The following is a 22,763-nucleotide window of genomic DNA, read 5'->3' as shown; positions in this document are numbered from 1 at the left end:
AGATGAACCAATTTTCCTAAAAGCTTAAGCATGTAGGATTTGGTCTCATAGTGTATATCATGTGTTCTGACAATAAGTATGTATATATATGTAAGGTAAATTGAAAATAGGGAATTTATTCCTCATAATCAATTCATAAAATTTTCATGAAGATCAGAAAAGAAAAAAAAAAATCTCAAAAGAATAAAGGCAGAAAAGAATGTGAACCTTCCTAAAGTAAATCAATTACAAATCAGCGTGTAATAAAATTAATTTGACTTCCTATATGAATGGTATTCTTAACAAACTTGCCAACACAAAGAAAGCAATGGTTTACCAGAGACCATCTTCTTTGCAGCTGGTCCAACATCAAAACCTTTCCCCAAAAAGCTTCCCAAGCAAAGAAACCTGCGTTGGTCAGGACCATCAGGTTCCAAATAGCTTTTGTAGGGAAAGTGTAGATAATCATGAGTTTTTATCTTATCTATTAGTTAGTATTTTATCTGCTAGGCATTCAAAATAAATAAGGTCAGCAGAATATGACCTGCAGTTAGGATTAAGACTCTTTTATTATGTTGTTTTGGATTATTCTTTGGAGTTATTTGTATCCCTAGTTTTTAGGAGAAGTCCTTGCTGATCAGTTAGAGCAAGAGTCTATTTATTTCCCTTGTTTTCCACAAGTTAAATAAAATAAAAAAGTCTATTCATTAAAGACTTTAGAAAGCAACTGCTCTTTCCTGCCCTAGAAAAGAGTAGAAGGATTTAACAATAAATTTCCCCTTCTTAGCATCCATCCATTACAGCCTATCGTCTTCATTCCTTCTCACCTACCTGGCATAAAACTCCTAATTGAACTCAGTTTAGAAACTCAAATTACACAGATATTCTTAAAAGGTAAACAGTCCACTAGAAATAAAAAGAAACTTACGGTGAAGAGACAATTTCCTTTTCTTTCTTTTATTTTTTCTTCTTTATTTTTTATTTTTTATCAGTAGCAAGTAGATACTCTAAACTGTGAACCAGACTGAACAGAATCTCAACAAGGAATAGCCCAAAATCAAATTACTACTGATGCTGAATAATCTCTCATAATAACATGCATAAAATTTCTGAGATATTTCTACATGGAATAAAATAGTATAGTTTGAAGAATCCTAAACTAACCCAATTTTCCTCTTCATTGTTAGCATGCTGTGCTTCACATTTCTATTGCAGCAAATTTTCAAATTTCCAATATGAAATCCATGGCATTTCTAGCATGAATAGTTAGGCCACACCTTCCTGTGAATTTTGGGCCAAGGCTCTGCTGATGGTGACTGAAATTTTCTTTGATAGAAGAAAACATGTTTCCTCATTGGCTCTACTGGATTAAAGCCGGCAGTAAATTTATATAATTAATTGACTTTTCAGTTAAATCTATTGGTGGCAACTAAAGTGGGTGAAGAAGGACTTGATATTCAGACATGTTGCCTTGTGATACGGTTTGATCTCCCGGAGACTGTTGCTAGCTTTATACAGTCTAGAGGGCGTGCACGTATGCCTCAATCTGAATATGCATTTTTGGTTGACAGGTGCTTTTTGAAATATGCTGTATGTGAATTTTCTGTTTTTATGTTATCTTCTTTAATACAATAACCATTGTCATCCTTCTTAATGTTGCAGTGGCAAGCAAAAGGAGATTGATTTGATAGAACATTTCAAAAAAGATGAAGATCGAATGAATATGGAAATTTCAGTCAGAACATCCAGTGAGGCATTTACTGACCTTGAGGAAAGAATATATAAAGTTGATTCATCTGGGGCCTCCATTAGTTCTGTATATAGTATTTCGTTGCTCCATCAATATTGTTCAAAACTCTTGCATGATGAGTATGCTCTTGTTCTGAATTGGTTTGGTACCTCAATAAAAGTTCAACTAGATAAATTTTTAGCACAAATTTCTTTCTAGTATTGGTTCATTAAGATGTATAAATTTATTTTACAGATATTTCAACCCCAAGCCAGAGTTCTATTACTTTGATGATTCAGGAGGTACTGTCTGCCAAATAAATCTGCCTTCCAGTGCTCCAATCCATCAAATTGTTAGCACACCACAATCTTCAATGGAGGCTGCTAAGAAAGATGCCTGTCTGAAAGCAATTCAAGATTTGCATGAACTGGGTGCCTTAAATGACTATCTCCTGCCAGATCAAGGCAATGCACATGAGGAATTAATGCTGGTTTCTTCTGATTCTGATAGTTGTGAAGGTTAAGCCATAGTAACTCACTATTGTAATTTTGTTGCCTTCTTTCTACGTTTCATCTCACTATGAGTTATTTCAACTATAAATTTGTTCTCCATGTAGCAGATGAAGATTCACGAGAAGAGCTTCATGAAATGCTAGTTCCTGCCGCACTTAAAGACTCCTGGAGTAACTTGGAGCATATTTGTCTTAACTCTTACTATATTAAATTTACTCCTATTCCAGAAGATCGGATCTATAGAAAGTTCGGTCTTTTTGTCAAAGCACCTCTTCCTGCAGAGGCTGAGAGAATGGTACTAGATCTTCATCTCTCTCATGGTAGATCTGTAATGACTGAGCTTGTCCCTTCAGGAGTTACAGAATTTGATGAAAATGAGGTAAAGGATATGTTCTTGAGGAAAATTAATGCTACTTGATGTATTTTCCCAGTATTTACACTTTTATACTTGTGCAGATTCTGCAGGCACATAATTTCCAAGAAATGTATCTTCAAGTCATCCTTAATCGGTCAATCTTTGAAACTGAGATTGTTCACTTGGGAAAGAGTGATTTTTGTAAATCAAGCTCATCAACCTTCTACCTATTGCTGCCTGTCATTCTGAATGAATGTGAAAACATGATAACTGTAGATTGGCAGATTATTAGAAGATGTTTGTCGTCACCAATTTTCAGGAACCCAGCAGATAGAGTTGACAAACTTCCTCCTTTGAATGACCATTTGCGACTCGCTGATGGTGTCTATAGAGAAAGTGATGTCATTAATAGTTTAGTATATGCTCCATACAAGAAGGCATTTTTCTTTGTTTCTCGCATTTCTGCTGGAACGAATGGATACAGCCCATACAAAGATTCAAGTCATTTAGAATATACGTGGAAAACGTAAGTACCTGGACTTCTAAATATCATTGATTCTAATACTTTTATTATATTTATATTATTTTATTTTAATTTCCTTTTTGAAAAGGTTTATGTTCCCCACATTTTGATCCTCAATGGGAAAATTTTCAATAAAATGTAGAGATATATAAATGTAGGAAAGGGGAAACTAGATTCCGTTGCAAAAGGAGAGTGAATACACTTGGGTACTATACTATAATTGTAACATCTATTAAACCTGGCTGCATTTAGTCTTCATGCAGCTTTTGGTTCTGTTCTTGAGCTTGGTTGTAGGGGAGGTTCCTATCAATATTATAATAACTTTAACCAAAACAGTGGTCTGACCATAATTCAACTTTTTTCCTGCCATTTGTACAGTCCAATTCTTTGAACGAAACCAAATTATTTTAAAACCAATAAAGATTGAAGAGAATCACTTTAACCATTTGGACTAGCATGAGAACAAGTTCAATTAAACTTTTAAGCAAAATCCATAATAATAAAAGGAAAAATTGATACATGTGTTTTATGCACCCGCTAATCACGCCTTTTGTGACACATGACATATTTATAAGATTGGTAAACATTTTTAAATGTACCATATATATATATATAGTTTTAACAATAAGAGTGCCAAAAGTTGTTGCTGACATGTTCAGTTGATTGCCGGAGGGATGATCTTACTATGTTTAGATGACTAGGAGAAAAATTATGCGTTCTTAAGTGGTAGAGTTATCTTAACACAATTTTTTACTTCTTTTCTATGTATAAGATTGCAGTCAAAGTCGTGTTGAGGGTTTGAGAAACTGCAGACGAGAAAAAACAATTCACCTTATTGGTTGGAACTGGGTGTATAGGCCCAAGAAGAGGAGGTTTGCATTTAGGAAAGATCTCCTTGTGGAGTATAGCCTTTTTAAGGAAAGTGGTTGTGAAACTCACCTAGTAGAATGATGTGATGTGCCATCGGATCATGTTGAGTAGTTAAGAGTAACACTCCAATGGAGGAGATGCCAACACTGCGTTTAGGTGGTTGTAGAAGGCTATTTTACAGGTTCTATTCCAATTTTCTCATTTATGTGGATGATCGTACAAAAATCTAGAAGTGACCTTATCCCATTTTTTTATTTATTTGTGATCCATATGTCTGATTGTTTCCATGTAAGAGAGTAAAGATCTTGATTTTAAGAAAGGGAAAGTGAGCATCTAATACATTAGGATCTTTGTAAAGTTTTAGAAAATCTTTTGAAAAAATCCAATCTTTTAACAAATTAAGAAAGAGAAAAAGACCCAAATCATGTGTATGGTTGGGATAGTTGATCCATGCAGGTTTAGGTGGCGCTTGCAAGCAATAAGTCCATCAAACCCAATAATTATAAGTTTGGTTGTAGGGAAGAACATTATCTGGTGGAAATGCTAATATGACCTATTTTATATACCAAGCAGACTACCCATCTGCTCATTTTTGGATCACAGGCTTTGATTAAGCATGTCTCAGTTTATGCTTCTGCATTCTTATCTAACAGAATATTTTGCAATATATTTTGATTTGATGCTCTATAATTAAGGTCAATTTTGACATCAGGTTTGGTATCCATCTTGAATTTCCTAAACAACCTCTTCTGTCAGCAAAACGCCTCTTTTCTTTGCGCAACTTGTTACACAACCGAAAGCATGGGAGTTCAGGTATTTGTCTATTATGTCTTTGCTTTCAGGTTGTTATTGTTAGTACGAGAAGAGTTTGCAAATATTTTCTATTGTTTCATCTGCTATAGTCATTCTCTCTCTTTCTTTTTTTTTTTTCTTTTTTTTTTTTTAAATAAAAAATCTTATTTTAGAGTAATAAAATTTCAATCACTGTGTTTATTTGGTTTGTTGGATGTATTGGCTTTTTATCTATCATCTGTATTATAGAATATTGTAGAGGTTGTTTTGTGTTACTGTGTTCTGAGATGTTATTTTCCCTAGTTAGGCAAATACTCGTTTAATATTGTCACTGGTATCAGGGAAGAGCTTGACGTTCATATAGAATAAATACTTCCTTAGTCCTACAAATCAACTTATCACCCAACTGGGACAATGAATAAATCCCCTGCATTTGGTTGGGGATAGAAAATGAGCTGACTCACTTGTCATAGGCTTGAGATTGACTTGTGGTATAGCTAGGTTGAGCTCATTGGCAAACTCAATAGATGATTTAAAACTGACTTGAGCTCTTTAAATTGTGAGCTGAACCTTAGCTGCCCTCCACTCTTCTTTAGTAAAGATGTGAGTAGAGAGGTTTGCATTTTATTTTGTTTTTAATTTTTCCTTTTTTCTCCCCATTTTATCACTTGTGTCAAGTACTTGCCCCTCTCTTGATTCTGGACTTATGATCTCAGTGTCAATGTAATAATAATCTTCCACTGCTGTTATTTTATTTCTTTAAATTCACTTTTAGCTGTTGGTATATGAGCTTTAATGTCAATCTACAGAGTCACATGAATTGGAGGAGCACTTTATGGATATACCTCCGGAGCTTTGTCATTTAAAGATTATTGGCTTTTCAAAAGATATTGGGAGTTCAGTCTCTTTGCTACCATCAATTATGCACCGTTTGGAAAACTTGCTTGTGGCTATTGAACTGAAAAACATGTTATCTGCTTCATTCCCAGAGGGAGCTGAAATTACTGCTCATCGCGTAAGACTGTTTTTCAGATATAATATTTATTTGATAAGCAATGTGTTTATATTCAGTTGGTTTTGGCATTATTCAAATTCTAGTGGGAATCTGTGTATACACTAAACCAATTTGCTAACAACAGCAGAGGTCTTCTATACTAGGTTCTAGAAGCACTCACAACAGAGAAGTGCTTGGAGCGCTTTTCTCTTGAAAGGCTGGAAGTACTTGGTGATGCTTTCCTCAAATTTGCAGTTGGCAGGCGCCTTTTTCTTTTGTATGATGCCCTTGATGAAGGAGAACTAACTCGGAGACGTTCTAATGTTGTAAACAATTCCAATTTATTCAAGCTAGCAGTTAGAAGGAATTTACAGGTATATGGTTTTGTTTTAGGAAAATAATTTATTCATTGTCCTTGTTTTTTATTTTTTACTTTTTATTTTATTTTATAGCTTAGCCTCATAATGTTGTATTTCACTTGATTGAACATATTCCTTTTTCGTTGATAGGCAAATAAATTGATCAAAAATAAATTCTTTTGCTTTCATTGTGATTTATATCATGGAATTTTTGGAACTTTTGTCCACAGAGCAAGATTCTCAATGAATCCTTAGACATTTATGTACCAGGTTGGTGATGAATCTCTAGAAGTAAGATTAGCCCATCATACTAACGATGAAGTGCTAAGGTGAGTGTTGGTATCAAACATGGACAAAAAGGATGTGCTTGATTTGCAGAAATCTGAGGTCAAGAATAAGAATCCCATTTCAGGAAATAGATCGTTGGAATGAAATGGATATAAGATTCTGATTCCAGTGTTTGGTTAGGTTCAGGACTTGATATTCCTGTCAAATTTTATTCTCATTCTAGTATTTAATAACTTTAGGACTTGCATGGGAAGTAATGCAGATTTGCAAAAGAATCCTTCAAATTATATTTACAAAAATTAGATTTGTTTATACATAAGGGAATTAAAATGGGGTATCCTCTCTCCTTTTTTTTCCCCCATTCCCTAAGAATGAGAATGGAAATAGCAGGGCTAAGATGGGTAAGAGATTGCACCAAATTTTGGGAGGATCTCATATTCAAGAAAAGTCAATTTCCTAATTATGAATATCCAAAACATGGTAAATTTATATCTGATGATAAAGTTCCCATCCCCTAGTTAAAATATCTGGGGAAAATAAAATGCCGAAGTGTATGAAAGGCCTTCTCCAAGGAACTGAAATGTGATCTATGGATACCTTCATGCTGACAGAAACAGCAGTTACCGAAGTGGTAAATGAATGTTTGACAAGTAAAAAATGGATAAATAAGTGAAAAAAGATAAATATTAACTGCATTGTATTTGTCCTTGCATTTTAGGTTTATATCCGTGATCAGTCATTTGATCCTGGCCAATTCTTTGCACTTGGGCATCGCTGTCCCAGAATATGTGAGAAGGAAACTGAAATGGCCATTCATTCTCGGTGTGGTAAAACTCCTACAACTGAAGTCAGATGCAGTAAATGTCATCATTGGCTACACAAGAAAACCATTGCAGATGTGGTTGAGGCTCTGGTTGGTGCATTCATTGTTGACAGTGGCTTTAAAGCTGCAACTGTTTTCCTTAAATGGATTGGCATACAAGTGGACTTTGAAGCCTTTCAAGTTATTAATGCTTGCATTTCAAGCACAAGCTACATGCAGCTTGCCTCTTCTACTGATGTTCCTGCCCTTGAAAAATTGTTAGGTCATGAGTTTCTCCATAAAGGTCTACTTCTACAGGCAATTGTACATCCTTCTTATAACAAGCATGGAGGGGGCTGCTATCAGGTATGTGCTTGGTTGTTCTGTACCACTTTGGATGCTAGATGAGCATGATTCATCCTGATTAATAGTTCAACCCAGAGTCCTTGCAGCATTTTATGTCAGGATACCACATTTTATAATAATTTGACCTTTTGAACAGAGGCTGGAGTTTCTTGGAGATGCTGTCTTGGATTATTTAATCACGTCATACCTTTATTCTGTTTATCCAAAGCTGAAGCCTGGCCAGATGACAGATTTGAGATCATTGTCTGTGAACAATAAGTCATTTGCAAATGTTGCAGTGAGTCGATCCTTACATGAATTTCTTATATGCGATGCCAGTAGCCTCTCTGAGGCAATAAAGAAGTATGTGGACTTTATTAGAACTCCTACCTTAGATAAGGATCTGCATGAAGGGCCAAAGTGTCCAAAGGTATCATTGTGAACTTTTATCTTTTTATTTTTTATTCAAACACAATTTTGGGCTTAATCTAACTGGTACACTTTTATAGTAGCTTGCAAGTTTGCAAAGTTGGTGCTGATGAAATTTGTTGAGATCCCAAAATGAAACTATTGGTGCTGATTTCAATGTTGAAAATTTTGCATTTTGTGGTAAACATAGAGCAATATTTAATAAAATTCTGTTAGTTATTTGGGTCCATGTGAATTAAAATTTAGGCATGGAACTATGAATATCTGTGTTGAGTGACACAAAGCGACTTTCGCAGTTCAGGACTGGTATGATGGCTAAAATGATTGTGCCAGACATCCATTAATCATGAGGGGAATTACCAGAGAGCTCACCATGTTCTTTGATTCTTCCTCTTCCAAAAAGGAGGGAAAAAAAAGAACATGCAATCTCAGCGTTCAAGGCAGCTCTAGTCTAAATCTTTTCAACTGCCGCTGAACCAGGCCCTTGAATGTAACAATGTCATACTCTGTTGAGGCAGCTCAAGCTTTCTTCTTGGTGTTATTTGCAAATTGCATTTAGGTTATCATTTGTTTAATTTCTTTTACATAGGTTTTTGCTAAATATTAGAAGAGGGTTTAAGAGGCACCTGAGCAGATGGAACCAGACAGGAAAAAGAAAGTCCAAAGGCAAAATCCTGCTAAAAACTTAACAGCAAATGCACATTGAGGGATGCCCATGCTAGAAGTAAACAGATAAAATTATGGAGAAAAAAAATATGGATGAAGAACAAGAAGAAATGAAGTACACTAGTGTTGGATGGAAGGCAACTTTTCAGTAGAAGGTGGGAAAACTGTTGGTACACCTAAAGATCTAAAAATCTAATATGAAAGTTGAGTTAAGAAATTCTTATCTTTGGCCTTTTGTGACTGAAGCATATGTGAAAATCCCTTTGAGGTTTGTAGTTGTAAGATGTGTGATCAGGACACCTCTATTGCTCTTATGTGGAGGGGGCACACGTTATTTTGTGGGTGTCAACGAAGTGGGAGATGTTTGTGGGTTTGCCCAACTATAGATATCACTGGTGACTTAGGATGTTTTTTCCTTCAGCTCCATGTTTAGTACTCCCAGTTTGTAGACTAGTTAGCTAAGTAAATAATAAGGGACCAATATGTTTGTAAGGGGTTTCTTACCAGGATTAGAAGTATTGGCCGAGTCCAGTGCAACTCGACCAAGTTGTATATGCCTTGGCTAGGTCCGAGACAATTCTGAAACCCAAGTTACAATTTACAACATTAAATTTTGACTTGGTGCTAACTCGCCTTGAATCGTTTGACTTGGACGGTTTTTTTGAAAAAACTTTTTCGACTCGACCGAGTTTCAAATTCAACCCTAATACCCCGAGTTAGGTCACAAGTCCCTCTTTTTCTTCATCATCCACAAAATCTCCCTGCTTCATTGCTTGCTATTGCTATTGTGGTGATTGAAACTTGAGAAGCGATGATTTGATGTCGATGGTCTCTCTTCCTCCAATCATCATCTTCTAATCCTTTTTGCTATCGACACCATCTTGGATGGTGATCTGGATTTTTTACTAGTGACAACATTTTTGTGGTGCCTTGGCTTTTCTTGCATAGACATCTCTGGTTGTACTTCATGGTGACAATCTTGAAAGCTTGAGAACAAGATTCACTCGTAGCCAGAGAAGAAGATTGGGTATTGGGTATTTTATCACATATCAATAATATATATGGTATCATATTATATAGCATCATGGATTACATGTATGGGTTGAGGATGGGATTTCATAAATATATATGGAAGATAAATGGGGATATTAATATGGCTATGGGCATAAAGTATGAACATGAATATTTATATGGTTATAAATATAAACTCTTAATAAATTAATTGATATATAATTGAATTTATTTTACATATAAATTTAGAAAAATAATAAAAAATGATAAAGTTCACATAAAAGAATATCATTTAATACATTTTAATAAATAACTAATAAAAATATAATAGTTATATCATATTCATTAATTATATTTTTAATATTTTTTGAGCTATTAAATTACCATATTTTTCTTATCGTCCCTTACCAATCCTAATTACCAAGAACAAGGTGCCTTTATACCTTCCGAGTCAATGATTGATATAGCAACTTTGAACCATGTTTCTCATCCCCCGAGTTCTATGGAGCTTTTTTGGGCCAATACTTATTGAAGAATTTCTGAATTCCTTTTATTGATTTTTTAGGTACACACCATACACATATATATACACAAATGACTGAATAAGAAAATATCAATCTAGCTTGATTCTCTCCAAAAATTAGGAAACTGAATCATCCTAAATGATCTCTCCTTTTTTATTCCTAAAATACTTTCCTAAATTAAAACCCTAATTTTGAATGCCAAATTTCAACACTCCCCCTCAAGCTGGAGAATACTTTCCTAAATTAAAACCCTAACTTTGAATGCCAAATTTCAACACTCCCCCAAATTTCAATACTTTCCGAGTCAATGATTGATATGGCAACTTTGAACCATAATATTTTTTATCCGTGAGGGACCCCACACATCACTATGTACTAAAGAGAAAACAGTCGAAGGTTTGTATGGGATTTGAGGATATACTGTTTGAGTATGCTTTGCAAACTGACAAATTTCATAGTGATAAGATGCTGGATTTTTATTGATAAATAATTTGGGAAACAATTTTGCAAGGTAAACAAAGCTAGGATGACCAAGGCGATAGTGTAACATTATAATCTCACTATCTTTATTGACCTTAGAATTTGACACAGAATTGAAAGACTCTAACATACTCTGAGACTGTACGCAACTTCCTTGAGAGACTTGGTTTGAGAATTGGCCACATGAGAGGAGGTAGAGCCCGGAACACAGTTCAGCACTGCCAATCATCTTCCTTGATTTCAAGTCCTGAAAAACACACGAGTTTGGATAAAATTTAGTAACACATTGGAGATCACGGGCCAATTTGCTAATGGACAAAAGATTACAATCCAAGTTTGGAACATGGAGGACAGAGTCAAGATCTAAGTCTTTAGTAAATTTTATAGAACCTGTCCCGACAATTTTTGACTTTGAACCATCAGCAATATGGACGGATGAATGACCATTACTTGGCTTGTAATTTTGAAGAATGACAGCATCTCCTGTCATGTGATCAGAAGCACCTGTGTCTACTATCCACGACTTCATTCCTCCTCGATTAGCAGTGAAGGCTATACCGGTAGTACTGCCACTGCCAACTTGGCTTAATAGTTTCTGTAGCATCTCCATCTGCTCTTTGTTGAATGGACTCGGCTCGGGAACAGATGTGCTCTCAGAGTTGGCAGCCACGTGTGCTCTGCCATCTCTGTCAAACCGTGGCTTTGGTTTCCAATCAGTCGGTTTGCCATGAAGCTTCCAGCAAGTCTCCTTATAATGGCCTAGTTTCTTACAATAATCACACCAAGGCCTATCCCGTTTCTGACGATCTCCACCACTACTATTAAATGACCGAGTAGCAAGGGCAGAGGCATCCAATGTTGGGGCAGGTTGCTCTTTGGATCCCATCATCACTTTCTTTCTACTTTCTTCACGCCTAACCTCTGAAAAAGCCTCTCTGAGACTTGGCAGGGGTTTAATGCCCATGATTCGGCCTCTAACATCATCCAATTCCCTATTTAGTCCTAGGAAAAACTTGAACAGTCTCTTTTGTTCCACAATTTGCCTGTATGTTGCTGCATCATCAGAACATTTCCATGAGTGAGTCTCGAATAAGTCAAGGTGCTGCCAATACCTTGTGAGTGTGTTGTAATACTGAGTAACTGTCTGCTCTCCTTGGCGGAAGTCATGTAGGGCTGATTCAACCTGAAAAAGTTCTGAAGTATTTTCAGAACTTGAGTAAGTTTCTTTGGCTGCATTCCATATGTCCTTTGCAGTCCCAAACAACAAGAAATTTTCACCTATGTCATTGTTCATGGAATTGATAAGCCATGACATGATCATGCTGTTTTCAATCTTCCACTTCCTAAAACCCGATTCTGTAGTTTCTGGCATGGCTGCTTCTCCAGTGAGGTACTCATCCTTTCCTTTACCACAAATGAACAGCAACACAGATTGTGACCACTGTAAATAGTTATGGCCATTTAATTTGTGTCCTGTGATGAGAATAGGAGAGGAATCACTACCACCAAGGTTTGGAATTTCAGATCTGTCCCCTGATTCTGGTGCCGTGACGCTGGATACTTGTGATGATGCCATTCCGTATTTTGTCATGGACCGGAAATGTTAAAGAACACTTCCCAAGGCACGTGCAGGGATTGGAGTTGAGAAAAAATAGCCGGAGGACGCCGGAAAAACTGATCGGAGGGCCCGCGGAGGCAAAAGAACCCCAAAAGAGGCACGTGCAGGGCTCGGATGGCAGAAACAGGTAAGAAGGGTGGTTGGTCGGCATCAGGCGAGGCTGGAGGAGGAAGCGCGTCGCCGGAAAGTGGCTCACGCGCCCTCACGCGCCGGCGCGTGAGATGCAGTCGCCTACCGTAAAAACGCGCGTGGCCGGCACGTGGATGGTTTTCTGGCTCCGGTGCTTTGGGAAAAATTGGAGATCTCCTCCAGGTACTCCTTGCGGTGTGGAAAAAAACGGTCGCCGGAAAAGTTCGCCTGAAAAGTCGCCGGCGGTGAATGTTTTCTGACGACGATTCAATCGACCGGAAAGCGTTTTCTCCCTTAGCTTTGAGAACAGGGACTGATAACCGGAATGAGAGATGGCCAGAGAGAGAGATAGTCGGATTGAGAGATGGCCAGAGAGATTTGGCCGGAATGAATGATGGCCTGAATAAGAGGTGGGCAGAAGGGATTAGGGTTTCAAAAAACTGGCTCTGATACCATGAAGAATTTCTGAATTCCTTTTATTAATTTTTTAAGTACACACCATACACATATATATACACAAATGACTGAATAAGAAAATATCAATCTAGCTTGATTCTCTCCTAAAATTAGGAAACTGAATCATCCTAAATGATCTCTCCTTTTTTATTCCTAAAATACTTTCCTAAATTAAAACCCTAACTTTGAATGCCAAATTTCAACACTTATGAAACATCCATGATTAGTATATCTTGTTTTGTTTCCACATTCGAGTGGTTTATTATTACCTTTTCTGGTTTTTGACTAGATTTTGTATTGGGAAGGATTTCTTGTTCACTTTGTTTTTTATTTAATTTCTGTTTCTGATGAGAGAAAGTTGAATTAAGAAATTAGTGGGGGGGGTGGGGGGGGTGCTGTGTGGAAGGGAAGAAAATAAGGTGATCACAATGTTGTGTTAACTATGGAAGAATATATCAATATTATTCTCAATATTTTGGGTCATACATCAGGAATTTATGAATCCCAATAGATATAGACTATGAGATCTCTATATCTATGAGATCTCAAAATTACATTTTATGTATTAAGATGTCAGCGTGTCAACTATCAGAATGGAGATATCAAAAACCCAACTTTATTTAACATTTTCAACCCGATAGCTGTCATTTTTAACCACATTTTAGACATGCAGCAAGATGTGTAATTGGAACACCTTTATTGCTCCATTGTCACTTGCAGCTGTTGGTGTCTTTAAACCTGTTCTCTAGATTCTCTGCTGGCCTATATCAATCTCTTTCAATTGCTATTGTAATTTTCTGGTTTCTGCAAGTTGGAAGGTCAAGCCCTAGTTACTTCTTGGTTTCCAGCTACACCTTTTGATTCTCTGTTGCTGCTTCTTTCTTGGTCTCTAAATTCACTGAATTCCTAAAGGCGGCAATTTTGTGGTTTAAGCTGATCCATCTCAAGCTGGAGGTAGCCTTATGTCCATTGATCTCACCCTCAGCCATTTGTCTCTAACCTCCTTTTATCTTTTAAGATCTAACTCTTTTATTGCAAGTTAATTTTCTGCATTTGACATAGAAAAGGAGTGGTATTTTAATATTTAGCATAGGCTTAGTTATCTTAAACTAATGTTAATTTTATTTCAGCATTTCAGTCATTGGAATAGTTTATCGTAGATTCATTGTAGTTTAAATGAGTGTTCAGTTCGATGTAATTTTAGTAGATGCCATCAGACATTAAACTGCATTTATTCTTATAAATAAATTTCTTTTAACAAATTTATTTGTTTTTTCTTTAGTAAAAAAATAATAATAATAAAAGATAAATAAAACTAGTTCTTGTTTATTGTAGTAGGTTAATAGGTTTGAGTCCCCTGGGAACTCTGTAGGAATGAACATATGGCAGCAAACTTCTCTTAGAGTGAAAGGTTGTAACCAAGCATAGTCTAGAACTTGAGAGACTGCATTGATGTATGAAAGCTACTGCTTTTGATGCATACTTCATGTATGCTTGTCAGCATACATCACATGCTTATTATCTGTGCTTTTTTTCTTTTTCTTTCTCAATTCTCTGAGTATGTTTTGCTGCTGATATCTACAACACTCTCAACTTGTTGTTCCATATTAGCATTTGATTTATTGATCTCTGGTTTTCTGGAATGCTGATATGATGGCTTTCTGTGCTCTTGGTTGATTGTTATTGATGACAATGAGAAACCATAGCCAACTTTATTCTAGTTAGTAATCCTAAAAGTTCAAGGTGTATGTGAAAAAACTAAATAATGGTACAGGTCTTCCCCAGTCATATTTAAATTCTGAAAGATATCCATGTAAGTTAACATATTCCAACATTATCAAATTCAGAAAGTTTTGAAATCATTTCTCTGTTAATTCAGGCTCTTGGTGATTTGGTGGAATCTTGTATGGGCGCCATTCTTTTGGACAAGGGTTTTGATTTGAACCATGCTTGGAACATAATGCTCTCCATTTTGGATCGTATCATGACCTTTTCCGATTTGCAACTCAATCCTATTCGGGAGCTACAGGAACTTTGTCAACATCATAACTGGGATCTGCAGTTTCCAACCTCAAAGCAGGGTGGAACCTTTTTAGTTGAAGCAAAAGTGAGTGGAGATGATATTTGTACAACTGCTTCTGCAACAAATGCCAATAGAAAAGATGCTAGAAGAATAGCTTCACATCAATTATTCAAAAAATTAAAGGTAAATTTCATACACTTATATTATGTTCTCTGGTTTCCCATTGCTATCGCCCTGCAAAACCAGCATGTTTGTTGTCACATTGTTTACTTGGAAGTTGCAAAAATGGTTTACTTATCTGGTATGGTAGTAGTCACATTTCCTGTTCTGGTAAATTTATGTCAAATGTTAGCTTTCCTGCTCAACAAACTGTCATGTTGGAGGATGAGCTGATATTTCCTTCCTGTTTTGCAACTGTATAGAGGGCAATCTTCAGAATCTAGGGGAAAAAGCAGAAAAAGGAAAATGCAGACTGAGATAGTAATTGCAAGCATATAAACACTAATCAACTCTTGAGGACTAACATCTCTTGTTAAAACTGATGAAACTTTTAGGGCCCATTTAATAGCAGAAATGAGGACAAGTCTTTATTTCATATTTTCATTTCTTCAAGTGAAGAGTTCCTTTCCATTTTTGTACCCAAAAATGTATTTGGTGATAGAAATGAAGAGTTAGTAAGAAAGTTGGAAAAACATATGTGGTACTAAGTATCAGGCTGATCAGCAAATTCTAAGACAATGAAAAGAGAAATGTTCAAGATCTTGTTATTCAAAACTATTTGAATTTCAATGTGATATCTTCCATTTTACCCCATTCAGTATTCACTAACCATGACTTGTGCCACTAATACCTTTCATGTCATCATTAAGAAAAATAACCTAATGAGCCACAAACACACATACACTCACAGACACAGAAAAGAGAGAGGAAGAAAGCCAATACCTATCAATTACCATTAAGAAAAACAACTAGATTAGCCACCAACTAACAGAGAATGATCGTATAACACGTGGAAGGGAAGAGAGATAGTGGGTACTTATCAAGTTATCATTAAGAAAAACTAAATTATTCACTAACAAACATAGAAACACACACTCATGCCAAAAGAGAGAGAGAGAGAGAGAGAGAGAGCCAGTACCTATCAAGTTACCATTAGGAAAACAATTGTGTTAGTACTGAACCAACACAGAAATATACACAACACATGGAGGAAGGAGGAGACACACGCAGCCACACATACACACACAAAGATGAGAGAGGGAGAGAGTCCATACTTGTCAAGTTACCATTAATAAACACAACTATATTAGCCTAGTTGAAGGTCACAATTGACCATTTTGGTAGAAAAAATATAAGTTATAGGCACCTTTCTAAAATATTATTCACAATGCCCTGTTGTTCCCATGTAGGTCCACATAAGCCAATAATTTATAAATAAATAAATAAAAATTAAGTAGAAGTCGTAGGATGAAACTATGACTTTAATATTTGATACGAAACTACATGATAAACATCTAGCTTCCCATAAAACACAAGTCACTTGTTTGCTAAGAAGTTCCTACTTTGAAGTTCCTGCTTCATCTTACAACTTCTACTTAGTTTTTTGCCAATATGGCTTGAAATGGCTATTGTCAACAATATTTTAAAAAGCTGCCTATAGCTCATACACACATGAATCGTGCATCGTAAGTTTTTTTATATAGTGACAAATAATAGAAAACATATGCATCTATATATATTGGAAGCATGAAGTATGAAGTAATGTATGACCAATTTTGTGAAAGATAGTAGAATTTAATGAGTTAAACTATATGAAAACATTGAATACTAGAGCTTTGAATGGTTCAATTTAACAAAATATATTTCAATATATATAAGTTACTTATCAAAAAAAAAAAAAATTAATATATATAAGTTCATAAAACTTTAGCATTGAATGTTTTCATATGATTTTAATATATAAATTCATCAAAGTAATAAATTTGTAATATTGAGATATTATTCTTAGTTTAAATTCTAATTGGGTATATGTACTTGTACGTGTTGATATATATGTCATATGTACTTGTACATGTTGTTGATATATATGTCCTTATGTGTCATCTTCAAAGTTTCACCTTTTCATGTTTATTGTTATTTCTTCCATACCAAAAAAAAGAATCCCCTGTTTAAGATTCCCGCTTCAGTGACTGCAAAAATTGAGAGATTGCAAAGGGATTTCCTTTGGTCAGGGGTTAGGGAAGGTAAAAGAGATTATCTTGTTAGTTGGGATGTAATGTGTAAGCCGAGGGTAAAAGGGGGATTGGGGTTTGGGAAGATTTCTTTAAGGAATCTTGCTCTTTTAGGGAAGTGGTTGTGGAGGTATCCTAGGGAGTGTACAGCTCTATGGCATCAGGTCATTCTAAGCATTTATGGGACACATTCCAATGGTTGGGATGCCAACACTTTAGTCAGATGGTCACATCGTTGTCCTTGGAAGGCTATTGCACAAGTCTTTCAAGATTTTTCCAAGTATACTCGGTTTGTGGTAGGAGATGGGGAAAGAATTCGCTTTTGGGAAGATTTGTGGTGGGGAGACCAGCCTTTGAGATCCCAATATCCAAGACTATTTGGAGAAGTCACGGATAAAAATATTCTTATATCTTCAATTCTCGGTTCTGCTCGCCCTTTCTCTTGGAACTTTAATTTCCGTCGTAATCTTTCCAATTTTGAGATAGAAGATCTAGAATGTCTCATGTGATCTCTTGATTGTATGCATTTATCCACTTCAGCTTCAGATGCGAGATCCTGGTCTTTATCTTCTTCAGGATTGTTTACTGTCAAGTCTTTCTTTATAGCCTTGTCCCAAATACCCGATTTATCTCCACTTTCCCTACTAAATTTGTATGGAATTCTCAAGTCCCTTTTAAAATCAAGTCCTTTGTCTGGTTAGTGGCACACAAGAAGGTAAATACTAATGACTTGCTACAATTGAGAATACCATACAAAGTTCTTAGTCCTGACATTTGTAAGTTGTGTATGAGGCAAGGAGAATCAACAGATCATCTTTTCCTACATTGTTCTTTGACGATGGGGTTGTGGCACAGATTATTTCAACTAGCCAAGATGGATTGGGTTCCTCTGAGAAGCATTTCCGACATGATGTCCATCAATAAAGGTTTTGGCATTTCCAAGAGAGGGATAGTTTTGTGGCAAAACACGTGCATTGCTTTAATTTGGGTTGTGTGGCGGGAAAGAAATGTTACGATATTTGAGGACAAAGCTAGGAACTCAGAGAATCTATGGGATTCCATTCACTTCCCTGCTTCTCTTTGGGCTTTTTGTTCCATGGTTTTCAAGGGCATTCCCCTTAACGTGTTACAACTAGATTGGCTGGTAGTGTGTAGTTCCAATGGGATGGTCTAGCTAAGAGAGCTTGTTCGTAGTTTTCATAGTGTAGTTTCTTGTTTTTTTTATTGTGTTGTTTAGTTTTATCTTTGGTGGGAGGATTCTTCGTCCTTCTTTTGTACTTCTTTTTTCTATCAATATACATATTTGTTGTTTCCTATCAAAAAAAAAAAAGAATCCAAAAAAAAAACTAATGTATAAGTAAAAGTTTTTATTCACTAATCATCATCATTTTGAATGTGAAAATTCTCTTATAGTCATTGTAAGAATAAATTTACTTTTCTTATATGACTTTTGACAATAAAAATGTAGCTTTTCATGTAGAATTATTTTACCCCTCTCCCCCTTTTATGATCAATTTTTAACCTTGTTGTATATTTTAAACAATTGATATAATAATTCCTTAAGAGGATGATGAAGGTATTGGTTGAGAGGAAGACTTTCCTGATCAGGTTGGAAGGCGAGCAAGGAGGCGAATGGTGCTCGATAACAGAGAGAAGTAGAGGCTCTGTTTTCGCATTAGGTTTTGAAAGGGAAGCTGTTGGGTGGTTGGTTGATTATTTGACGAAAGCTTTAACTTTGAAGAGTCATATGGGGTTCAACAAAAAATTCAGAGGAAAAAGCAGGGTGCATCTGATGGAAGTTGGCTTCAACAACCATGGAAGGTTTATTAGGATCTCGGAGTTTATTACCAACAAAAAGCCTTCCATTCTGATCATTCCTGAGGGTGACAAGGGCAGAGGTTGGGAGAATATAAAAAATGCGTTATTGTCTCTGTTGATGGCCCCTTATCCGAATGTAACAGAAAAGGGAAGGAATATAAGAGGGGAAAGCTGGCCTCACAAGTACGAAGGATCGATGCACAGATCATTTGCGAAGGTAGTCAGTGATGAAGGACCAAGAGGAGGTGGTCTAGTCCCAATTGGGAGATGGGCACGAGCTGTGGTGTGTGAAAGCAAGTTTGACAGGGAGAATTGGGCTGAGGTTGGAAGATCAGTGGCGAGAAGCTTAGGGAAGAAAGGCGTTGTAACGGTAGTACCCATTTCAGATAGAAATGGTGTTTTCTTTGTTGAAACAATCGAGGAAGCCATATTTCTCCATGATTTGAGGATGATAAAGGTTGGGGAAAGGAACTTCATCCAGTTGCGAAGATGGTCGCCGAAGGAGAACGCGGAAATAGACGGGAAGTTTAGAGAAGGCTGGATCGAATTAAGGGGGCTGCCATTTCACCTATGGTCGGAGGTACACCTGAAGAAGATTGTGGAACAATGGGGGACAGTAAATGAAATCGATTGGCGCACGTTGAAGCTGTTCGATCTCAGAAGGGCGAGGTTAAAGATCACAATGAGGGATAGGGCAATCCTTCCAGCTCTGATAGAAGTGTCTGATGGGGATTGGGTGTTTACAGTCGTCGTCGTAGTGATCGGAGATGAAGAAAGAAGGAGAGGTGGCGAAAAACGTGAGTCGACTCGGGTGGCTGTCGCTTCTCACTCGGGGACAGGTGGAGGAAGACGAGGGAGAGTGGAAGATCAACGGCGGAAGAGAGATATCGTGTCGGGGAAGACAGCAGACAAAGAAAGGAGGGAGAAAAGGGTAAGGCCATGCTTACCTCAGCCGGCAAATGTGACAAGGGCTACCAAACTCCCGTCTCAGTCGTGTTTGAAAACAGATGGGATGGACGGGATCGAAGTAGCAGGAGAAAAGTGGGCCGGAGAAGACGAAGATATCAACGATGTGGGCTGTCGGGCCTGTGAGAGGAGGGCCCAGTCGCTGGCAAGGCCTGGGCTAAAAGTAGATACAACGGGCTGCAAGCTTAAAGGCCCAATGGGGTTGGGCCTAAGCCCAGAAGGGTTCACTCCATTTGAGTCTGGGGCTCCGTTACGCAAGGAAGAAGACTCGTCTTCTGCAAACGAGAAGGGGAAATCAGACCCCGGACTCCTCGAGGTCCAGTCGAGCAGGATAGCGAAGAAGAAGGCGATGCAAGGTTCAAGGAAGCTGTGGGCAACTTTCTTTCCCCAAGCTCAGAGCACCGACGGGGATTACGGTGCAGCAGCGAGCCCATTTTGCGCGGAAAAAACAAGGTGGATAGGAAGAGGACTTAAGGGCAGAAGATTCAGGTGCCGAATCTCAGGCGAAAAGAGATTTAAGTGCAAGCTCTCTTTTTTCTCCTCGATTTCCAAGGATTCACAAGAAAAATTTAGGGGAAAGGGCTTCGGAGCCGGAGAGAGGAAGGGATTTCGAACAAAGCTTCATCTGACGAAGATATGGAAGGATTTTTGGGCCGAGTGGGGTCTGTTCCTCGTGGCTCAGCAGCCATGGTTATGCTTCTTCGCCAGAACCAGAGGTAAAGGGCCTAACTTGTTGGGGAATTGTGGTTCGATGGTTGTGGAGTCTTTGGAGGTAACTCCTTCACTTTTTCAGTCTTCACCAGCACTTATTCCCTCTTCTAGTGGCTTCACTAATTCCCTCTTGAACCCTTCCGTCCCCATTCTGAGTCCTTCTACCCCCATTCTTCCCGTTTCAGTTTCTCAATCTTTGGCTCCTACGGAAAACCGAGTAAATTCCAAATCTTTTTTCAAAAGAGTCAACGATGCTTTCAAAGGTCAAAATCCTGTTGATATCCCTATTTCAGAAATGGAGGTGACCAGCCTGCTTGTCCCAACCAGATGTGCGAGAGCGTCAACCCTCTCTCAGTTTCCAGTCAGGCTGCAGTTAATCTGGGAGCCTGTGCGGGCTCTCCTCCAGGCGAGTTCCAAATAGAAGGACTATCCCCTAGGAAAATGGCAAAGTACGTGAGGTTTTAAAGTCTCTGGATATCAAGGTATATTCCAGGAGGAAGAGCAGATGCTCTACAGGATTGTGAGACCAACTGGATTTGGTCCGGGATCAGGGTCAGAGAGTTTTATATGAAGATAGTCAGTTGGAATACCAGGGGTTTGGGTTCTAAGAAAAGAGAAGGGTGGTTAAGGATTTTCTGAGATCAGAAAAGCCGGATGTAGTGATGATTCAGGAATCTAAAAAGGAGGAGTGTGACAGAAGGTTTGTGGGTAGTGTTTGGTCAGCCAGAAATAAAGATTGGGCAGCCCTTCCGGCAAGTGGGGCTTCGGGTGGGATTTTGGTAATATGGGACTCTAAAAAGTTGCGTAAGGAGGAGGTAGTGTTAGGCTCATTTTCGGTCTCAATCAAGTTCGCGTTGGATGGATGCGAATCTTTGTGGTTATCTGCAGTTTATGGCCCAAACAACTCAGCTCTAAGGAAGGATTTTTGGGTGGAGCTTTCAGACATTGTTGGGCTCTCTCATCCGCGTTGGTGTGTGGGCGGTGATTTTAATGTTATAAGGAGAAGTTCAGAAAAATTGGGTGGTTCTAGATTAACTCCAAGCATGAAGGATTTTGATGACTTCATAAGAGATTGCGAATTGATAGATTCACCTTTAAGGAGCGCATCATATACTTGGTCAAACATGCAAGAGAATCCAGTATGCAAGAGATTAGATCGCTTCTTGTACTCAAATGAGTGGGAACAAGTATTTCCTCAAAGTCTTCAAGGAGTACTGCCAAGGTGGACTTCGGATCATTGGCCGATGTTTTGGAAACCAATCCATTCAAGTGGGGTCCAACGCCTTTCAGGTTTGAGAATATGTGGTTGCAACATTCTAGTTTTAAGGAGAATTTTGGAAGATGGTGGAGAGAGTTTCAAGGAAATGGGTGGGAAGGACACAAGTTCATGAGGAAATTACAGTTCGTTAAAGCCAAATTGAAAGAGTGGAATAAGACTTCTTTTGGAGAGATAAGTAAAAAGAAAAAAGATATATTATCTGTCTTAGCTAACTTTGATTCCTTGGAGCAAGAAGGGGACTATCCCATGAACTTTTAGTCCAAAGAGCTTTAAGAAAAGGGGAGCTAGAGGAGTTGATTTTGAGAGAAGAAATACATTGGAGACAAAAGCTAGGGTGAAATGGGTAAAAGAAGGGGATTGCAACTCAAAATTTTTTCATAAGGTGGCCAATGGCAGGCGAAATAGGAAATTTATCAAGGAGTTGGAGAATGAAAGTGGTCTAATGTTGAATAATCCAGAGAGTATAAAAGAGGAGATCCTAAGGTATTTCGAAAAGCTTTACGCGAGTCCTTCTGGAGAATCGTGGAGAGTGGAAGGCTTAGATTGGTCCCCTATTTCTGGTGAGAATGCGTCTAGATTGGAATCCCCCTTTACTGAAGAAGAGATTTATAAGGCCATTTTTCAAATGGATAGGGATAAGGCTCCTGGGCCGGATGGCTTTACCATTGCAGTGTTTCAAGACTGTTGGGAAGTGATAAAGGAGGATATAGTGAGAGTGTTTGCAGAATTCCATAGGAGTGGAATTATCAATCAGAGCACTAACGCTTCCTTTATAGTTTTGTTACCCAAAAAAAGCATGTCAAGGAGAATCTCAGACTTTAGACCCATTAGCTTGATCACTAGTCTTTACAAGATAATAGCCAAAGTGTTAGCA

The 22,763-nt window shown here is 37.6% G+C and overlaps 1 protein-coding gene across 2 annotated transcripts in view; it reads left to right on the top strand.

Moving 5' to 3' along the window:
* The window catches only part of LOC117925309 (dicer-like protein 4), an 82,679-nt gene that overhangs the window by 48,562 nt on the left and 11,354 nt on the right, over positions 1 to 22,763 (top strand). For both annotated transcript variants that reach the window (XM_034844298.1, XM_034844297.1), the window contains exons 12-22: positions 1,390 to 1,550; positions 1,642 to 1,848; positions 1,964 to 2,226; positions 2,328 to 2,599; positions 2,677 to 3,101; positions 4,681 to 4,781; positions 5,570 to 5,775; positions 5,919 to 6,128; positions 7,120 to 7,569; positions 7,706 to 7,978; positions 14,741 to 15,067. In XM_034844298.1, the coding sequence (XP_034700189.1) occupies positions 1,390 to 1,550; positions 1,642 to 1,848; positions 1,964 to 2,226; positions 2,328 to 2,599; positions 2,677 to 3,101; positions 4,681 to 4,781; positions 5,570 to 5,775; positions 5,919 to 6,128; positions 7,120 to 7,569; positions 7,706 to 7,978; positions 14,741 to 15,067 (2,895 nt within the window). The remainder of the gene's footprint in view (positions 1 to 1,389; positions 1,551 to 1,641; positions 1,849 to 1,963; positions 2,227 to 2,327; positions 2,600 to 2,676; positions 3,102 to 4,680; positions 4,782 to 5,569; positions 5,776 to 5,918; positions 6,129 to 7,119; positions 7,570 to 7,705; positions 7,979 to 14,740; positions 15,068 to 22,763) is intronic.

Source organism: Vitis riparia, chromosome 11, assembly GCF_004353265.1.
Source record: "Vitis riparia cultivar Riparia Gloire de Montpellier isolate 1030 chromosome 11, EGFV_Vit.rip_1.0, whole genome shotgun sequence".
NCBI lineage: Eukaryota > Viridiplantae > Streptophyta > Magnoliopsida > Vitales > Vitaceae > Vitis > Vitis riparia.
Note: the sequence above shows the minus strand (reverse complement) of the source record. Positions and strands in the feature narration are given on the sequence as shown.